Source organism: Pipistrellus kuhlii, unplaced genomic scaffold (genome assembly GCF_014108245.1).
Source record: "Pipistrellus kuhlii isolate mPipKuh1 unplaced genomic scaffold, mPipKuh1.p scaffold_m20_p_1, whole genome shotgun sequence".
In the NCBI taxonomy this organism is placed as follows: domain Eukaryota; kingdom Metazoa; phylum Chordata; class Mammalia; order Chiroptera; family Vespertilionidae; genus Pipistrellus; species Pipistrellus kuhlii.
The window spans coordinates 53,045,231-53,063,228 of NW_023425404.1; the positions used below are offsets into that span (position 1 = coordinate 53,045,231).

Here is a 17,998-nt window from a genome sequence, read left to right on the forward strand (position 1 = left end):
AGGGCCTGGCTGGGAGGGCGACTCTGCTCAGAGCTCTTACAGCCCAGGAGAGAGAGGGGTGGGGCAGGGGGAGGACCAGGGGGATCTGGGCTGAATAACACTTCCTTCCTTGTTCCGAAACCCCCATATCCAAACCAGTTGGCCAGGGTCTGGCATCTTAACCACAGCCACTTCCTTCTGATGCCCTGGGTCACTGATGCCAAACTTGCCTCCTGACTGACTGACTCCGTGAGCGGGCAGCAGTCAGCACACCACGGACAGGGCGCTGCCCCTCTGCCTGCTGCTTAGCCGCGGCCCTGCTTCTGTGCCAGCTCAGCCGCGCCTCACGCTCCACGCTGAGGAAGTGATCTGATCCCACTGCAGGCCTATCAGGGCGCGGCGCTGGCGGCCCGCCCCGCAGCCTGGGCCCAGAGTGGGTGTTTGTTCTTCTTCCGATGGTGAAAACATAGCAGTCTGTAACCCACTGCACTCTGCTGGCAAGATCGTAGGGGAAAGAGCTCCAGCCCTCCCCTCCAAGAACCCTGCGGGTGTTTCTAGGAGGCAAGCCAGCTTCCTGCTCGGCTCTGTTTCGGGCTGAGGTTGACTGGGGCTGTGTCTCGGGCAGGGCTTCCTCTCTGTGACCTCAGCGGGCCGGTCAGCAGGGAAGACAGGCAGCGGGGAGGGTGCGGTGTCCAGCCTCTGCCTGGCAGAGCAGAACGGGTTTCTAACCTCTGACAACTTCCTTCACTGGAGCCTGTGAGAAGCAGAAGCTGGAGGAGAGGGCTGAGAGGGCTGAGGGGAGGGAGCCCCTGGGAAAGCTGGACCAGAGCTGGCTGGAGAGGGAAAGACCTGAGGGGGTGGGGCGGTAGCTGGTTCAGAAGCTGGTCTGGCGGCCCAGGGTCCGCTGGCTCCAAAGGAACATGAACTGGGCTTGCAGGTGCTCCCGGTCCTCCTCCTCCTGGCACCATTCTTCTTGACTCTCCCCTCGCTCTGCCCGGGCCCTGACCCCCTCTCCGTCCTCTGTCCCCAGGGCTCGGTGGTGTCCGAGAGGGACTACGAAAGCCTCGTCATGATGCGCATGCGCCAAGCAGCCGAGCGGCAGCAGCTGATCGCCCAGATGCAGCAGGAGGACGAGGTGGGGCAGCTCACGTAGCATCCGGCCCGCCACCCACAGCCCTTCCCTAATAAACTGTTTAAGCCTCCCGCTGTCGCATATACAGGCGTAGGAAGCCGGCCTGTCCGGTGTGGCCTGGGTCCTGGGCTCTGCTCAGAGGCCCCGCCCAGGCTGGCGCTCCCCCTGGGAGTGGCCAGACCCAGGGAGGCGCTCCACCTGCCGAGTCCCCGCACACACACAGCTTAGATCAGCCCGTCATCACAGCCCTTTATTGGCCTAGATTCGCGGCACAGGCCCCACCGCCCAGGCTCAGGGCCAGGGCTCCTGACACAGGCTGCCCATGAACGGGGACTCCTCCAGAACCCCCCCCAGCGGGGAGGCGGAGGGGCAGCCCGGAGCAGGTTTCAGAGGGCCGTGCACTGCCCGTGGCGCTGGTCCGAGGGAAAAGGACAATTTGGGAAAAGGCAGGGCCGCGAGCGAGGGGGGCTTGGGATCGGGGCCCATCGGCAACCACTCGGAGAAGGGTGCCCTGTCCCTCCTCACAGGGAGGTCACTCCTTGTGCAGGCACCACACCAGCGTCTGGCCCACGCCTGTCATGCTGAGCACGCGGAAGCCCCTGCGTTCCAGCTTGTCCAGGACGATTCGAGGAGGGTCATTGACGTAGTACTCGTAACTGCGAACAGATGGAGAGGGCAGCGTGAGGGGGCACAGTGTGAGGGGCACAGTGCGAGCTCCCCCTTCAAAGCCAGTATCTGCTGAAGACCACAGCCGGGCAGGATGCTCATGACAGGGACAGACACGGCTGGTGTCTTCCAGGTGCCGGGCTGGTGCACATCCCCTGACCCTCCCCTGCTAAGCCTGTCCGTGCCTCATCCCACTTATTCCCCCCCACAGCCGAGGAAGGCACATCAGTGTTTTCATTTTGTAAATGAGAACTTCCAGGGCGTAAGTCGCTTCCCGGTGTCATAGGCTGGGGGACAGCCCCGCGTGCCCTGGCTGCTGCGAAGAATGGCTGCTCCCAGGGCCTCACCAGCCTCCTGCCCCTCCTCCTGCCTAGCCTGTCCCACAGTGCTGGGGCTGTCGCTTGACCCCCAACAGTTCTGACCCTGGGCGCCTCTCCCTAGCACAGAGGAGGCTCGTGTCCCTTCTTTCCGGGTGAACTGATTCTAAAGGGCCGTCACAGAGGTGAAGGGCGCAAGCTCCAGCTGGGCATCCCCAGATCAGTGCTGCATGGCACACGCATGGGGTTGGCTCCTGCCCTCCAGCCCTGGCCCAAGGGGCGGGCACCAGCTCGCCTCTCCTAGCTGCCCCCTTTGGATGGGGCTCATTCTGGGGGCCCTTCTGAGGAGTTCCAGCCTGTGGGCGTGCACGGGGAGGGACAGAAAAGGGAGCAGCACTCAGGTTCAAGCTCAGAACCAGTTAGTGTGGAGAAAGCCAAGGGAAGTGGCCGAGCGCCAGGCTGCTGGCTGAGCTGGAAGGAGGACCAGGCTGTGGCTCCCTGTTTGGGGGCTTAGGGTTGTTGATCAGCCAGCTCTTCGAGACAGAAACCTTTTCCCCGTGCCTGTCTCTGCCACGATACGGTCCAGCTTGGAGACAGCGGGGAGAGCATAATCCTGTCTCCGGGGCTGGACTCTGCCCTGGGACTGACTTTGTCCTTGAGCGCTGTTATGACGGGAGGGCGGCGGGAAAGCCTCGGAGCAGCCCGGGGCTGTGAGCTGCAGACAGGACTGACCCTGTGAGAGGACAGCCCGGGCGGCAGCCGGGGGCTCTGAGGCTGGCCGTGGTGGTGTGTGAAGGGAACGGGAGGGTCCGCGGGGAAAGATACGGAAGAATGCCACTACTTACAAGTTGTTTCCCAGGACGCCTCTTTTTGAGGCCCCCAAATGGTGCATCAGCTCCGGATCGGAGTACTCATCGCCCACCATGGTGGGACCCACCTCCTGCAAGGTAAGCCATAAGGGCGCTTGGCTGGCTGCCAGGCAGAGCGAGCGGTCTGCCGCTCCTTCCTCCCTGCCTGCTGCTGTGAGCCAGCTTAGATGAGGTTTGGAGGGGTTGGTGAGGGACCTTGAGGGCTGAGAACATTCTGGAAAAGGGTGAGGCCAGTCAGTGACCCAACCAAACAATGTGAGGCTTCTCTGGCCCCTCCAGGAGGAGCTGGGCAGTGTCTGAGCTGGCACCTGCGTGCCAGGCACCACCCGCCATGTGTTTGATGTGTGCCAATCCGCTGGAGAGCAGAGGAATGAAAGCCTGTCCATATAAGATCTTGTACGGAATGTCGGTGGCAGTGTTATTCATAATAATCAAAAGTGGAAGCAACCTAAATGTTTCCAGCTGCTGAATGGATAAATGCAATGTGGCACGTCCATATGATGGAATCGTATTTGCAGTAAAAAGTAATGAGCTCTGCCCTAACTGGTTTGGCTCAGTGGATAGAGTGTCGGCCTGTGGATTCGATTCCAGCCAAGGGCATGTACCTTGGTTGCAGGCACATCCCCAGTAGGGAGTGTGCAGGAGGCAGCTGATTGATGTTTCTAACTCTCTATCCCTCTCCCTTCCTCTCTTAAAAATCAATAAAATGCATTAAAAAAAAAAAAGTAATGAGCACTGATGCGTACTGCAATACAGATGAACCTTGCCGTTTGAAACCAGTTTGGCTCAATGGATAGAGTGTCGGCCTGTGGACTAAAGGGTCCCGGGTTCGATTCTGGTCAAGGACATGTACCTTGGTTGTGGGCACATCCCCAGTGGGGGTGTGCAGGAGGCAGCTGATCGATGATTCTCTCTCATTGATGTTTCTAACCCTCTATCTCTTTCCCTTCCTCTCTGTAAAAAAATAAAATAAAATATATATATATATATATATATATATATATATATATATATATGAACCTTGAAAACCTTATGTAAGTGAAAGACGTCAGATACAAGACCACATATTATGACAGACAGTAGATTAGTGGTTACCTGGGGCTGGGACCTGGGGGCGGGCAGTGATGAGAAGTGACTGCTAAGTGATGGGAATGTTCGAAAATTGATTAGGATGATGGTTGCACAACTCTGAACGTAATAAAAAGCAAACCACTGTTGAACTGTACACTTTAAATTGGTGAGTTCTGTGGTTTGTGTATTATGTAGCAATAAAAATGACCTGTTTTTTTTAAAACCACTTGAGCACCGAATTCCCATGCCCCAGGCTTAGAGTGTTTTGAGAGGTCTGGGAAGGGGCCGAGAGCCCACATTTAACAGCTGCTCCAGTGACTGGTTCTCAGACCACTGCCCTGGGCACGGCCAAGGCCGCCCATATCCCTCCCACCCAGGGAGCTGCTTACCCTCTGATGGGTCCCTCAGCCCTGGGGAGTGAGAAGGGGCCGAGGAGCACCCTGCCGCCCAGCTGGGGGACCCAGGCATGTAATTCTGAAGATAAAGGGGGCCCTGGGCAACCAGCACCTTCTTAGACAGGAAACTGCATCCAGAGGTGACTTTTGACTCCAGAATGGTTTCTCCCACTTCTAACACCATCCGCAGCATTCTCCCCTTCTTTTTTTTTTTTTTTTTTAATATATTTTATTAAAAAAATAATAAGATAAAATATATTTTATTGATTTTTTACAGAGAAGGAGAGAGTGTTAGAAACATCCATCAGTTGCCTCCTATTGGGGATGTGCCTGCTACTAAGAATTGAACCAGGGACCTTTCAGTCTACAGGCGATGCTCTGTCCACTGAGCCACACCGGTTAGGGCTTCTTTTCTTTTTTTTTTAATATCCTCACCGGAGGATATTTTTTCCATGAATTTTTAGAGAGGGAAAGACAGAAATACCAATGTGAGAGAAACACCCTGTTTCCCCGAAAATAAGACAGTGTCTTATATTAATCTTTGCTCCCAAAGATGCGCTAGGTCTTATTTTCAGGGGATCTCCTATTTTTCCATGAAGAAGAATACGGTACATATTTATTGTTAAATGAAAATAAAGGAAATTTATTACCTGTATACGGTACGGTAGTACGGTAGTTGTCAACACAACCAGACAAACTGTGAATCCTACAGTATCAAGAATTTATTCATTTATTCAATGACAATCATGTCATCACCGTCTGGAACATCATCATAACAATCCAATTTCTGAATTTCCTGGTGAATTTCTTGTGACTCCATTTCTTTCAGAATCAGTGGACCAAATCTCTCATGTTTAGCCTGGGGGGGCCTTATTTTTGGGGGATGCCTTATATTTCACTCAGAAGGAAACCTGTAAGTAGGTCTTATTTTCGGAGGATGTCTATTTTCGGGGAAACACGGCAGATTGGTTGCCTTCTGCACACGCCCAGGCCAGAAGGGGCTGGGGAGGAGCCTGCGTCCCAGGTATGTGTCCTAGACCTGAATGAGCCCAGGACCCTTCAGTCCCCAGGCCGAAGCTCGATCCATTGAGCCAAACTGGCTAGGGCGCCCCTTCTTGAGCAGGAAGTTTTGTGTGCTTTTTGTTTGTTTTTCTTTTCCTTTCCCAAGGCCTTAGGAGCAACTCTTCCTGGAAGTGCTTACGGGGGCAGCTAGCAGCTGTTTAGCATCTTAGCACATCCTTCACCAAACCTCTTCTCCTCGGGTTACTGCATCCCGCCCGCTACCCCCAGCGGAGCGGCTCCCTGTAGGGCAGTGGGTGTTGCGCCTGTGAGGCCAGGGTTCCCCGTGGGCAGGTGGGAGCAGCCGCAAGCGCCCGAGCTCGCTGGGTCGCGGGGACGCAAGCATCTGGCCTCCGCGTCCTCGGAGGCGCCGAGCGGCCAGAGCCACGAGTTCCGAGTTCCTGATCCGGGCGGAGTGGGATCCAGCCTCCCTCCGGGGCCCAGGGGGCGTGTCCGGGAGGGAGGCGCCAAAGTGCGGCCGCAGCCCCCACCCCACGGCCAGGCGGCTACTCACCATGCGGATCTGGGTGCTGATGAGCACGTAGGGCATGGTGCGCGCTTCCCGGCCAGGCTCCCAGCGTGGGCTTTGGATGTGGTGCCGGCAGCACCTCGGACTGCGACCAGACGCCCGGTCCGCTACTCCGGCCTCTGGCTCTGCCAATCCCGGAGCGCATGGCCGCGTCGGCAGCCAATCAGGAGCGGGCGCCCGTGACGCCCTGGCATTCAGGGCCCGCCCCCACCCCGGGGCTGTGGGGAGCCGCTCCGGCACCCGCGGCACGGAGGCGCCCCGCGCGCCTGTGACCTTGCACCCTCTCACTGCAACGCCCCCAGGGACAGGTTCCAAAGTCCTGCTGGTCCCTCCGTCAGTGAGGCAGAGCAGGGAGCAGAGGCGACCCCGCTGACGCCTCCCGAGCTCTGGCCGCTGCACCAGGGGCGCCTCTCACTTCCCCGGGGTCTCCAGCGGAGGAAATGCACGGAGAGGGGCTGTGGCTACAGCTAGAGTACCAGCTGGGCTGCGCTGCGCCCCAATTCCTAGCACAGGGGTTGGACCTTGCATTTCTGGGCGCTGTAGGTAAATCTGCAAAGGAACTGAGCGCTTGGCCATGTGCCAAGCCCGGAGGGACTTGAACCAACAGAATTTGTTTTGGCCTTCAGTTCAGAGAGATTTCTGCGAAGCTAGAGAGGCTGGCACAAGCAGAGATCGGAAGGCAACGCATGGGGCAAAGGAAACTACTTGCCCGCACCAGTCATCAGGAGAGGGCAGCGAGTTCACCTCCGTGCACCCACGCCCTCATCTGAAATGTAGCAAAATCTGACAACATTCTTTGTCTTGTTGTGACTGGTTCTTTGAAAATAAGCAGAGCAAACCGTACCTGGCTGGTGCTGTTCAGTGGTTAGAGCGTCAGCCCTGCTGACCGAAGGGTTGTGGGTTCGATTCCCTGTCAAGGGCAGGTACCTGGGATGCAGTTCGATTGAGGGACAGACTATCCATGTGTCTCTCACGTGGATGTCTCTCCCCCTTCCTCACTCCCTCAATAGAAAAAATACCTTCCAGTGAGGATTAACAACAGAAAGCAAAACAAAAACAGCCTGTAACCTTCCAGGCCAGCGATTGAAAAACTTTGACTTTTACTGAAGCGCTCTTAAATGTGAAGAGAACTGTTCGGGAAATAGGAAGTTATAATTCTACATGGGTCTAATTTATTTTCTGTACTCTCTACTATCCCCCAGGGTTAATAACCTAGCTACAGAGATAAATCAGACATATTCATGCTTAACAAAGGTTTTGTTAAATTGTCAAAGGATGAATGCCCAGGACATATAAAGAACTACAAATCAATGAGGAGAAGATAAGTCAATAGAAGAAATATTGGGCAAATGACTAGAATAGGCACTTTTCAAAAGAGGGAATGGAAATGGCCAATAAACATAAAGCATGATGTTCAATATCATTAGAAATCCTAGAAATGCAAATTAAGCTACACTTTAAACCACAATGACATACTATTTTAATGATTTGCAAGAAAATAAGTAAACATCAAGTATTGGTAAAGATATCTAACAAACGGAAACACTGCTGTTGGGACTGCAAATCACAATTACCTTGCGCCTTGGAAGACAAATTGGCGCCAGCTGGCAAAGCTGAAGATGCGATTCCCTACGACCCAGCCTCACCGCTCTCACAACAACCTCAGGAGCACTCACTGACGCCATCACGGGAATACACGCACAAGGACATTCGTAACAGCACTGCTTGCAACTAGCAAAAAACTGGAAACAGGTCTATATTCATCAAAAGTGGAATGTGTTTCTGGTTGATTCTGTTAACAAAAGTTCCAGAAGAAATTAAGAGAATTTTGCTCCTGTGTGATTTGCAAATCAGACAACATAGCCCTAGGTATGAACCAAAGACACGCCCTGAGCTGGGAGGAGGAGAGCAGAGTTTTTAAAGCTATAAGCTGCTAGCAGCTGACCATCAGAGATGGGTTGTAAGGAGAAACAAGACCATAAACTTACATCAGTCATTTCCCAGTTGGTGGAGGCATTTGGCCTTTCAACAGCGGCCGACTCTGTGTTCAGCGAGTGGGCTGTGATACAAGAATACCGGGTAACTGACGTTTAGGCATTTGTCAGTGTTCTGCTTATAGAACAAAAGCTTTTGGGTTACTTATCAACAGAAACCAAACAGCACAGAAAGACTTCGTTCTGCAGGCAGTTTTCAAATCCAAGGACCAGGCCATGCTCCAGACGCGGCTCAGAGTTCAAACTGCAAAAATCCGAATGTGGGGCCGCCAGTTATGGTATAAGCCCTCAGTCCACAGGATGGAAACTATGGCAGTGAAAATGCTCAGTGAAAAAGCAAACCTTGGAAATACATAGAACAATTCTATCTACGTAAAGTTCACAAACTTGCAAAACTAAGCAATAATACTGTTTGGAGATAAAGACAGATATGGTCAGATCATGAAGAAAGGTAAGAGAATGGTCATTGTTAACCAGGGTAGGGGTTATCCTGGAGAGCAGGGGAAGGGATGGGGGAGAAGATGCAGGCGTCTTAGAAGGCGAAAGTGAAGGGCCCCTGAGCAAGCCCATCCAGCGGAGCGGTCGGACCCGGAACCCTCCCATTGCCCCTGCCGCACCCGGTGTGGAGCCGGGCCAGCTGGACCGAAAGGGGACAAACAGGCCCTCAGGGATCCCCCCACAGGCTTCCTCTCCGGCCTCTGAGGACCCGATGCCTGAGCGAGCAGACATGGTGTTTCGGGAGGCACAGAGAGCACGCCAGAAGCCACTGGTTTTCCAAGGAGCTGTCCGAGGGCTCTGGCTGCATCCGCCACAAGATGGCCCATCGTCAGCACGGTGGCCGCCAGATCGGACTCTGCCAGCCCCGGCTGCCCGGCTGTGCCGGAGAGCGCACCTGCGGGTGAACACCTGGGCGGTGTCCTCCCGAACGCGGGAGGATGGCTCCTCTGCCTGGCGTGTGAGGAGTCCCCTGTGGGTTCCTCGCCTGCAGGAAGGAGACGATGCTGGGCCAGAGCAGCCCTGCCAGAACCATGGGGCGGCCCCTGCAGTTAGCTCCCTGCCAGCCGCCCCTGCCCTCCGCCGCACTCATCCTGCGTGACAGCGGCCAGGCCACGCCCCTCAACCTGGGGACTGTGCTTTAACTGGAGCGCTGTTCACAGATCAGTGTCCATATATCTATAGATATCTACAATAATCTATCCGTCTACCGGTATCTGTCTAATTTTTGTTGATGTTAATCCTCACCTGAGGGTATTTTTCCATTGATTTTTAGAGACTGGGAGGGAGGGGGAGAGAGAGAAGCATCAGTGTGAGAGAGACACATCGATTGGTTGCCTCCTGCATGTGCCCCAACCAGGGCTGGGCCCAACCAGGGCCGGGGATTGATCCTGCAACCAAGGTACGTCCCCTAGACCGGAATTGAACCCAGGACCCTTCAGTGGCCAAAGCTCTATCCATTGAGTCAAACTGGCTGGGACTATAGAGATAAAGATGATATATATATATATATATATATATATATATATATATATATATATATATATATATATATATATATATCATCTTTATCTCTATAGTCCCAGCCAGTTATATATATATATAACTGTTATATATATATAGTCCCAGCAATTATATATATATAATTATTTATTTATTTATTTTTTTTAAGAAAGTGGGGAAAAAAGAAGCCTGAAAATTTTTAAAAGAAGAAAGTTATTTAAGTTACTGCTTGGAAGCGGCCTCCCAGGTGCCTTTGGAGAGAACTGCCTTCAGTCTGGGGGCCAGTGTGTGCCTGTGGGAGGGGAGCAGTTAGGGCTGGGCCCGACCAAATGAGGTGGCAGAAGCTTGGTCAGCACCTCAAGAAGATATGAGAGGGTCCTAGCCAGTTTGGCTCAGTGGATAGAGCATAGGCCTGCAGACTGAAGGGTCCCAGGTTCGAATCCACTCAGGGCACATTCCTGGATTGCCTGCTTGATCCCCAGTGGGGGATGTGCAGGAGGCAGCCTGTCAATGATTCTCTTTCATCATTGATGTTTCTCTCTTTCCCTTCCTCTCTGAAGTCAATAGAAACATTTATGAAAAGAAGATGTGAGAGGGAGCAAACACGGTTAGCAGCTGTGGATGAGAGATCAGGATCTGCCTGGTGAGGGGGAAGGGCTGACTCAGACCTCTCCCCTCCCCCAGGACACCTGCACCCCGACCTCAGGGCGCTCAAGCCTGGACTTGCTCCTGTTGCCTAATCTTCACTTTTATTTTTTCCAACTAGTGGCCCAGGGCACGAAATTCGTGTGGGGGAAGGAGTGCTCCTCAGCCCGGCTTTGCACCCTCTCCAATCTGGGACATCCCTCTCACAATCCAGAACTGCTGGCTCCTGTCTGCTCACCTGATTGCCCCTCACTGCTTCTGCCTGCCAGCCTGATCGTCCTTAACTGCTCCCCTGCTGGCTTGATTGCCCCTAACCACCTCTGCCTCAGCCCTGCACCAGGGACCCAGGATTCCCTCCTCCAGCTGACCACAGGCACCTGGAATCCGGGTTTCCCCCCTCTGGTCAGCCATAGGCGCCCAGGCTGGCTGTAGCCTCAGGGGATGGTGGGCAGATGGCTTCACCTGGGCTGCAGCTGCAAGTGGGGCAGGTGGCTTCTCCGTCTGCCAGGCTGCAGCCAGCCTCAGGCGCTGGGGCCTGGTTTCTCTGACTCCCCCAGGACATGGGGCAGGTGGATGTGAGGCTTCTCCAGCTGGCTGCTGCCTGGGATCCTGGGCAGGTAGCTTCTTTTGTCTCCCGAACTGCACCAGCCTCAGGCTCCGGCACCCGGTTTCTCTAACTCCCACAGGCCCAGAGTGGCTCAGGTGTGGCTGCTGCCATCTTCGTCAGGTTAATTTGCATACTCACTTCTGTTTGGCTGGTGGGAGTAGCGGAGGTATGATCAATTTGCATCTTTCTCTTTTATTAGTGTAGATGAGATCCTGGACAGAGAGTGATTTCTTCTGTCCTAAGCAGTTTTTCTTCAAATCACGTGTTTCTACTTCTATGCTAGTGGGCCTGTAGATGTTGCTTCCCAGCCAGGAATCTAAAGCTTTTGGTTTGGGGTCGGGGCAGTAAGGAGGGACTCGGCTGCGATGGAAGGGTTCTCTGCACAAAACCATTGCTTTGCGATGTGCAGCTCCTTGTGCAAGCATGGCGAATGGCTGAGGGTGATTTACAACAGAACATTAGGACCCACACCCTCCTTTTTGGAACCACATCAAAGTCCTAATGCTGCCGGGACTGGTTTGGCTCAGTGGATAGAGCGTCGGCCTGCGGACTGAAAGGTTCCGGGTTCGATTCTGGTCAAGGGCATGTACCTTGGTTGCGGGCACATCCCCAGTAGGGGGTGTGCAAGAGGCAGCTGGTCGATGTTTCTCTTTCATCGACGTTTCTAACTCTCTGTCCCTCTCAATTCCTCTCTGTGTAAAATCAATAAAATATATTAAAAAAAAAAAGTCCTAATGCTGCTGCCATTATCCCTTTGAGAGCCGGCGCAGAAGCTCCCGGTCCTTTATTCCTGCCTTCTCTTTAAAGCACACACTTCTCACTCTCCCCACTCCTCTCTGCTCTGGTTGGGTCAAGGAGAGACCCTATTCTCTAGAAGGAGAGTTCTCGGTCACTGTGCAGTATGGCCTCCTGCTCGTGTGTGTGTGTGTGTGTGTGTGTGTGTGTGTGTGTGTGTGTGTGTAACTGGCCCTCAGAACCTCCTGAGCTCTCTGCCCTGGGCTTGGGGCTGGCTGCTCGCCTTGCAGGAATTCCTTGGCTGAGCGGGAGAAAGCCCCGCCTGTGCGGGACTGATTGGTATGCTTGCAAGGCTGACACTACCAACCAAACCTTGGGCACTGTTTTCCCCTGGTGCTCAGAGCACCCCGGGGAGAGCTGGCTGTCTCAGGGCAATCCCAATCTGTCCGAAGACTTGTGCAATATTTACTGTTCTGAGTTGAGAAAAATGGGAAACTACCTTTGGTCTCTCAGTGACATTAGGGAGGGGCCTCAGAAGGCCTTAAGTTTCCCGAACCTAAATCACTTTATTTATTTTATTTTTTTGTATTTTATTAGAAATACAAAAAAATAAAATACCAGCTGCCTCCTGCACATCCCCCCACTGGGGATGTGCCCGCAACCAAAGTACATGCCCTTGACCGGAATCGAACCTGGGACCCTTGAGTCTGCAGGCTGACACTATCCACTGAGCCAAACCAGTTTCGACCTAAATCTCTTTAAAAGGACGTAGTTAGAACACCTGGTTGATCTGGCTGCCCTCCTGCTGTTGCCTTTGGTTGATGGCCTTACCCCGGAGTCTAACCTCTAAGGCGGCAGCTGTCAACCTTGTTCATCTCATGGCACACTTAAACTAAGTACTAAAATTCTGCAGCACTCCAAATAACATATTATATTTTTGGTCGATCTGGAAAAAAAAAAAAAAAAGGTATAATTTTGCTTCATTCACACTGGACAGCTATTGTTGTGTTGGTTGTTGTAATTTTTTATTTGACAGTCTAAGGGGAAAGAGGTCAATGCTCCTAACTAAATAGCCAGATATTGCAAGTTTTTAAAAAATAGATATATACCCCTAGCTGGTTTGGCTCAGTGGATAGAGCGTCGGCCTGTGGACTCAAGGTCCCATGTTTGATTCCAGCCAAGGGCATGTACCTTGGTTGCGGGCATATCCCCCAGTAGGGGCCTGCAGGAAGCAGCTGATCAATGTTTCTCTCATCAATGTTTCCGACTCTCTCTCCTTTCCTCTATGTAAAAACCAATAAAATATATTTTTAAAAATAGATATGTATTTTTTTTATTGATTTCAGAGAGGAAGAAAGAGAGAAAGAGAATCATTAATTGGCTGCCTTCTGCATACCCCCTTCTTCCAGGCGGCAGCCCGGGCAGGTGCCCTTGACCAGAATTGAACCTGGGACCCTTCAGTCCTCAGGCAGACGCTCTGTCCCCGGAGCCAAACCAGCTAGGGCAGGTACTGCAGGTTTTAAAAATTCCTGTGGTTGCCGAAACCGATATGGCTCGCTGGATAGAGCATCGGCCTGCGGACTGAAGGGTCCCGGGTTCGATTCTGGTTGTGGGCACATCCCCAGTCGGGGGTGTGCAGGAGGCAGCTGATCAATGATTCTTTCTCATTGATATTTCTAACTCTCTATCCCTCTCTCTTCCTCTCTGTTAAAAAAAAATCAATAAAAAATATATTTTAAAAAACAATTCTTGTGGCGCATGGGTGAAAATTGCTGTCCCAAGGCACTGGACGTGTCGCCTCTCTTGGATGAGCCAGGCAAATGAAGGTGTCACGTTCTGAGAGCAGAACAGGAGTCTGGGTCTGTCTGTCTCCTCTCCTGGCTGGGCTGGGGGAGGTGGGGAGGAGACATCAGGCTGCCCGGGCTTCATTACACTCGGAAAACTGGTCTGCAGAGGCTGCGTCAGATAAGGAGCTTTATTGAGAGCCACTCACCCTCTGCTGATTGCCCGGGCAGCCTCGCCCAGATAGCATCTTTAATATCCAGAGGGAAATGAATTCCCTCGCTTGGTCTGCCCATCTGGCCTTGCCTCCTGCCACAGTCAGTTTATCTGGCAGATCTTTCTCCCCTGTAAATAGAGGAGAAATTGTCCTTTCACAACAGCTTTTCATTAAAGTGGCAGGGCCTGGGTTTCGTCAGTCCTTCTTCCCTTCCGTCCTCTATTCAGCCTTTATGGAGGGCTTCTGCGGTAGAGCTGTGCTGGGCGCGGGTGGCATGGAGGTGGATCAGGCAGACACCCGCCCTAGGACTGAGCAGCCAGTGAGGCTGGCAGCGTAAGAAACATTCCAACCGGCAGAGGATTTTTGTGAGTTTATTTGAGCCAAACTGTTGACAATTGGCCAGGAAGCAAAAAATCTCAATGGATTGAGATAATCCTCCGGAGAATGGCAGTTTTGCACCTTGTTTTATACATTACAATCAAAAGAGGAGACGTATGTAGGTTACGTGAAATTCTTTGGTGATAGCTTAGGGAGGCAGGAGAAGCAGAGTGGGGAGACCGCTGGGGCTGGATAAAAAGTAGAATGATAGACACATGTTTCTTTTACGTAGATGGGTGCAGGATAGCGAACAGCCGGCCATTAACTCAGTAACCATGAGGGGATTTGTGGTCTCTGCAGAGCAGTGTCTGCTTTGAGAGGTTCAGAAAAAGGAAATTACTTTGATATTCCAACAATATGTTACCATGGATGCAAAAAGACAATAGGCTCAGTTAGGGTAAAGATTGGCTCTTGTCAGGGAAGGCGCCGGCCTAGGACATGACTAGCCTCCATAAACTGCTTTTAGCTTCATTTCAGAACATGCAGGCACCATGTAAGGCACCTGACTTTGTCAGGCATCGTGCAGGCTTCCCCTGAGCGTTTGGCCCCTTTTTGTCCACAAGAGAGAACAGAAAGCAAGTAATGATGGAAGCAAGTGTAATGGAGGAAACAGCCTCAGAAGCAAAGAAAGATACAGAGATACAGAAAGATACAGAAAGATACCGGAGGAAATGAATTTTTATTCCCTCCAAAATTAAGTTAATTTTTTTTTTATTACAAAAGAAACACAAGCTCAGTTCAGAAAAAAAGTGAGAAAAAATAGGGACAGGATATTAAAAACACACGTTCAATATGAAAGCACAACCTGAAAATAAAAGGCCAAAGTGAAAAGGCGACAGCCTTTACTGAGATAGCAACCCCTACTGGGGAAGCATTGATTCAGGCAGACCAGATAATGTTCCCCTTCTTTGGTTTGTTTTGTTAATCCTCACCCAGTGACGTTTTCCCATTCATTTTTAAAATATATATTTTTATTGATTTTTTACAGAGGGGAAGAGAGAGGGATAGCCAAAAACATCGATGAGAGAGAATCATCGATCAGCTGCCTCTTGCACACCCCCTACCGGGGATGTGACCCTTGACCAGAATTGAACCTGGGACCCTTCACTCTAATGCACATGTGTCAAACACAAGGCCCGCGGGCCAAATCCGTCCAGCCATGCCTTGCAATGTGGCCCGCACCACGCTGTCATCACTGCACTCCGCTGCGTTTCCATCACAATGACAGTTTATGACTGTTCAGTAAACCATTCGGCCCGCGATTTAGGCTGGATTTTAGATTTTGGCCCCTTCTCTGATTGAGTTCGACACCCCTACTCTAATGGCTGATGCTCTATCCACTGAACCGCTAGGGCTTCGGCTCCTCCTCCTCCTCCTTCTTTTCCTCTTCCTCTTCCTCTTCCTCCTCCTCTTCCTCTTCTTCAAAATGATAATAATAATAATAATAAAATATTCTGATTAGGAAACCAAGGCAAGGGGTATTTGTGAGAAAGGAAGGGGGAAAAGTATATGAATAGAAGGATAAGCTAATAGTACTGCTAATTCTATTTTTAAAAAAATATATTTTATTGATTTTATACAGAGAGGAAGGGAGAGAGATAGAGAGTTAGAAACATCAATGAGAGAGAGTCATCAATCAGCTGCCTCTTGCACACCCCCTCCTGGGGATGTGCCCACAACCAAGGTACATGCCCTTGACCGGAATCGAACCCGGGACCCTTCAGTCCCCAAGCCGACGCTCTATCCATTGAGCCAAACCGGTCCCGGCAGTACTGCTAATTCTAAACAATGTTGTTGATTTTCAGTTCATAGTTCAACAGTCCAGTAGACAAAATACCTGCTTTCTTATTATCTTTGCAAAAAGTTCTTTAGGACTACAGTGCTGCTTTAGATTCAGCCCAAAGGTTAATTTGCCTCTGGAATGGCAGCTCAGGTTCCATTTATATTATTTTGAAGTGGCTCCATTTATATTATTTTTTTGCACATTGCAGCATTATTTACAATACTAGGTGTATGGTTAATGCGGATTTTTTTTTCAGTAGATGAAGTTACACATATGTTGATATATATGCGGTTTGATATGTATGCTATTTTGTTGTATTGACAGCTTCAAAACTTCATATGTCAAATTTTCTGAAGGTGTTAACATCCTAGATATTTTTATGCTTAAAAATGCTGAATTTAAAAAAAATGTTGAATTTCTTGCCAAAAAAAAAAAAAGAGCATTTGCAGTAAGTTTTGATTCACTACTTTATTTTGAAAAAAAGTGCTGTTGAATACTTCCAGAAGCTTCTGGTGAACATGCTTCATCTCAAGATGCACGTGAACACTGGTTCAAATATTTTAAAAGTGGTGATTTTAATGTGAAAGACAACATCCAGGTCAACCAAAAAACTTTGAAGACCAACAATTACAAGCATTATTAGATGAAGATGCATGTCAAACTCACAAAAACTTGCAGAAAGATTAAATGTTGCTCAGCAAACAATTTCCAATCATTTACAAGCAATAGAAAAGATTTTAAAGGGAGGAAAATGGGTGCCATATCAACTGAAAGAAAGACAAGTGGAAAACAGACAAGTCATCAGTAAAATGTTGCTTCAACAGCACAAAATAATATTTTTTTGCATCAAATTTTGACTGGCAATGCAGTATGGATTTATTTTGAGAATCCAAAATGCACAAAATCATGGGTTGACCCAGGTCAACCATCAACATCGACTGCAAGGCCAAATCACTTCGGAAAGAAGACAATGCTCTGTGTTTGGTGGGATCAGGAAGGTGTGGTGTATTATGAGCTTCTAAAAGCAGGTGAAACCATTAATACTGATCACTACCAACAACAGATAATCAATTTGAATCATGCTTTGATCATGAAACGACCCAAATGTGCCAGAAGACACAGCAAAGTAATTTTGCTTCATGATGACGCACCATCACACACTTCAAAACCAGTTCAAGCCGGGACCGATTTGGCTCAATGGATAGAGCGTTCACCTGGGGACTGAAAGGTCCCGGGTTCGATTCCGGTCAAGGGCATGTACCTTGGTTGCGGGCACATCCCCAGGAGGGGGTGTGCAAGAGGCAGCTGATCGATGATTCTCTCTCATCGATGTTTCTAACTCTCTGTCCCTCTCAATTCCTCTCTGTTTAAAATCAATAAAATATATTAAAAAAAAAAAAAACAGTTCAAGACACGTTAAAAGATCTTGCCTGGGAAGTATTAACCCACCCACCGTATTCAACAGACCTTGCTCCTTCAGATCACCACTTGTTCCTATTAATGGCACACACACTGTCAGAGCAGCACTTCAAAACAAATGAAGAAGTGGAAAATTGGGTCTCTGAATGGTTTGCCTCAAAACTAGAAAAGTTCTATTGGGACGGTATCCACAAATTACCTGAAAGATGGGGGAAATATGTAGCTAGCGATGAACATTACTTTGAATAAAGCACTTTTGATGTTTCTGTTGAAATTATCATGCTTTCTTTGATTACAAAATTCAAATTATTAACCGGTACACCTGGTATATACTAGAGGCCCAGTGCATGAAATTTGTGCACAGGTAGGGTCCCTAGTGGCTGCCAGCCAGGGCCTCCCTTTCCCTGGCTGCCTGCTTCCACTGCCCCCTGGTGGTCATCACATGTCTAACCCCACGTCAGTCAATATTAGTATTAACGGTTTCACCTGCTTTTAGAAGCAAATATATGGGGATATTTTGGATATTAGCTTTTTATTATATGGGACTCGGGGCCCAGTGCATGAATTCATGCAGCTTGAAAGGAACTCTGGGCTGCGAGACTACGGTGGGCCCAAGAGCCCATCCTCCACGCCCCGGCCTGGCCCCTCCCTCAGCGGCCCCTGGTCCCCTGTCTGCTGGCAGCCCTGCTTCCACCCTGGCTGCTCCCACACACTGACACATCTGGCCCTGCTCACACCCGCTGATGGTGCCCAGTGATAAGGCCGGCACCAGGCACCAGCAGTGGGTGGGACTGCAGGCACATGGGAGCAAAGAATTTTCAGTAACCACCAGAGGCTTGCTCTGATGACAGTGATGGGCACCGCACCTTAGCCTGGTGCCCCCTCTTTCCTGCTCCACCATTCGGCCCTGGCAATGCCCACCAT

At 50.7% G+C, this 17,998-nt stretch overlaps 2 protein-coding genes across 2 annotated transcripts in view; one reads left to right on the forward strand and one right to left on the reverse strand.

The window, feature by feature from the left end:
- The window catches only part of DNAJC17 (DnaJ heat shock protein family (Hsp40) member C17), a 36,564-nt gene extending 35,384 nt beyond the window's left edge, over positions 1–1,180 (forward strand). Inside the window, exon 11 of the mRNA XM_036445842.2 lies at positions 1,010–1,180. Within this exon, the coding sequence (XP_036301735.1) occupies positions 1,010–1,132 (123 nt within the window). The 3' untranslated portion in view covers positions 1,133–1,180. The remainder of the gene's footprint in view (positions 1–1,009) is intronic.
- Positions 1,181–1,348: 168 nt separating this feature from the next.
- Positions 1,349–6,154, reverse strand: GCHFR (GTP cyclohydrolase I feedback regulator). Its single transcript, XM_036445895.2, has 3 exons — positions 6,003–6,154; positions 2,940–3,034; positions 1,349–1,767 (listed from the first exon to the last, which is right to left on the reverse strand). Exons 1-3 carry the CDS (start codon positions 6,036–6,038, stop codon positions 1,644–1,646), a joined length of 255 nt encoding a protein of 84 aa, XP_036301788.1. The 5' UTR covers positions 6,039–6,154; the 3' UTR covers positions 1,349–1,643.
- Between the last annotated feature and the right edge of the window lie 11,844 nt (positions 6,155–17,998).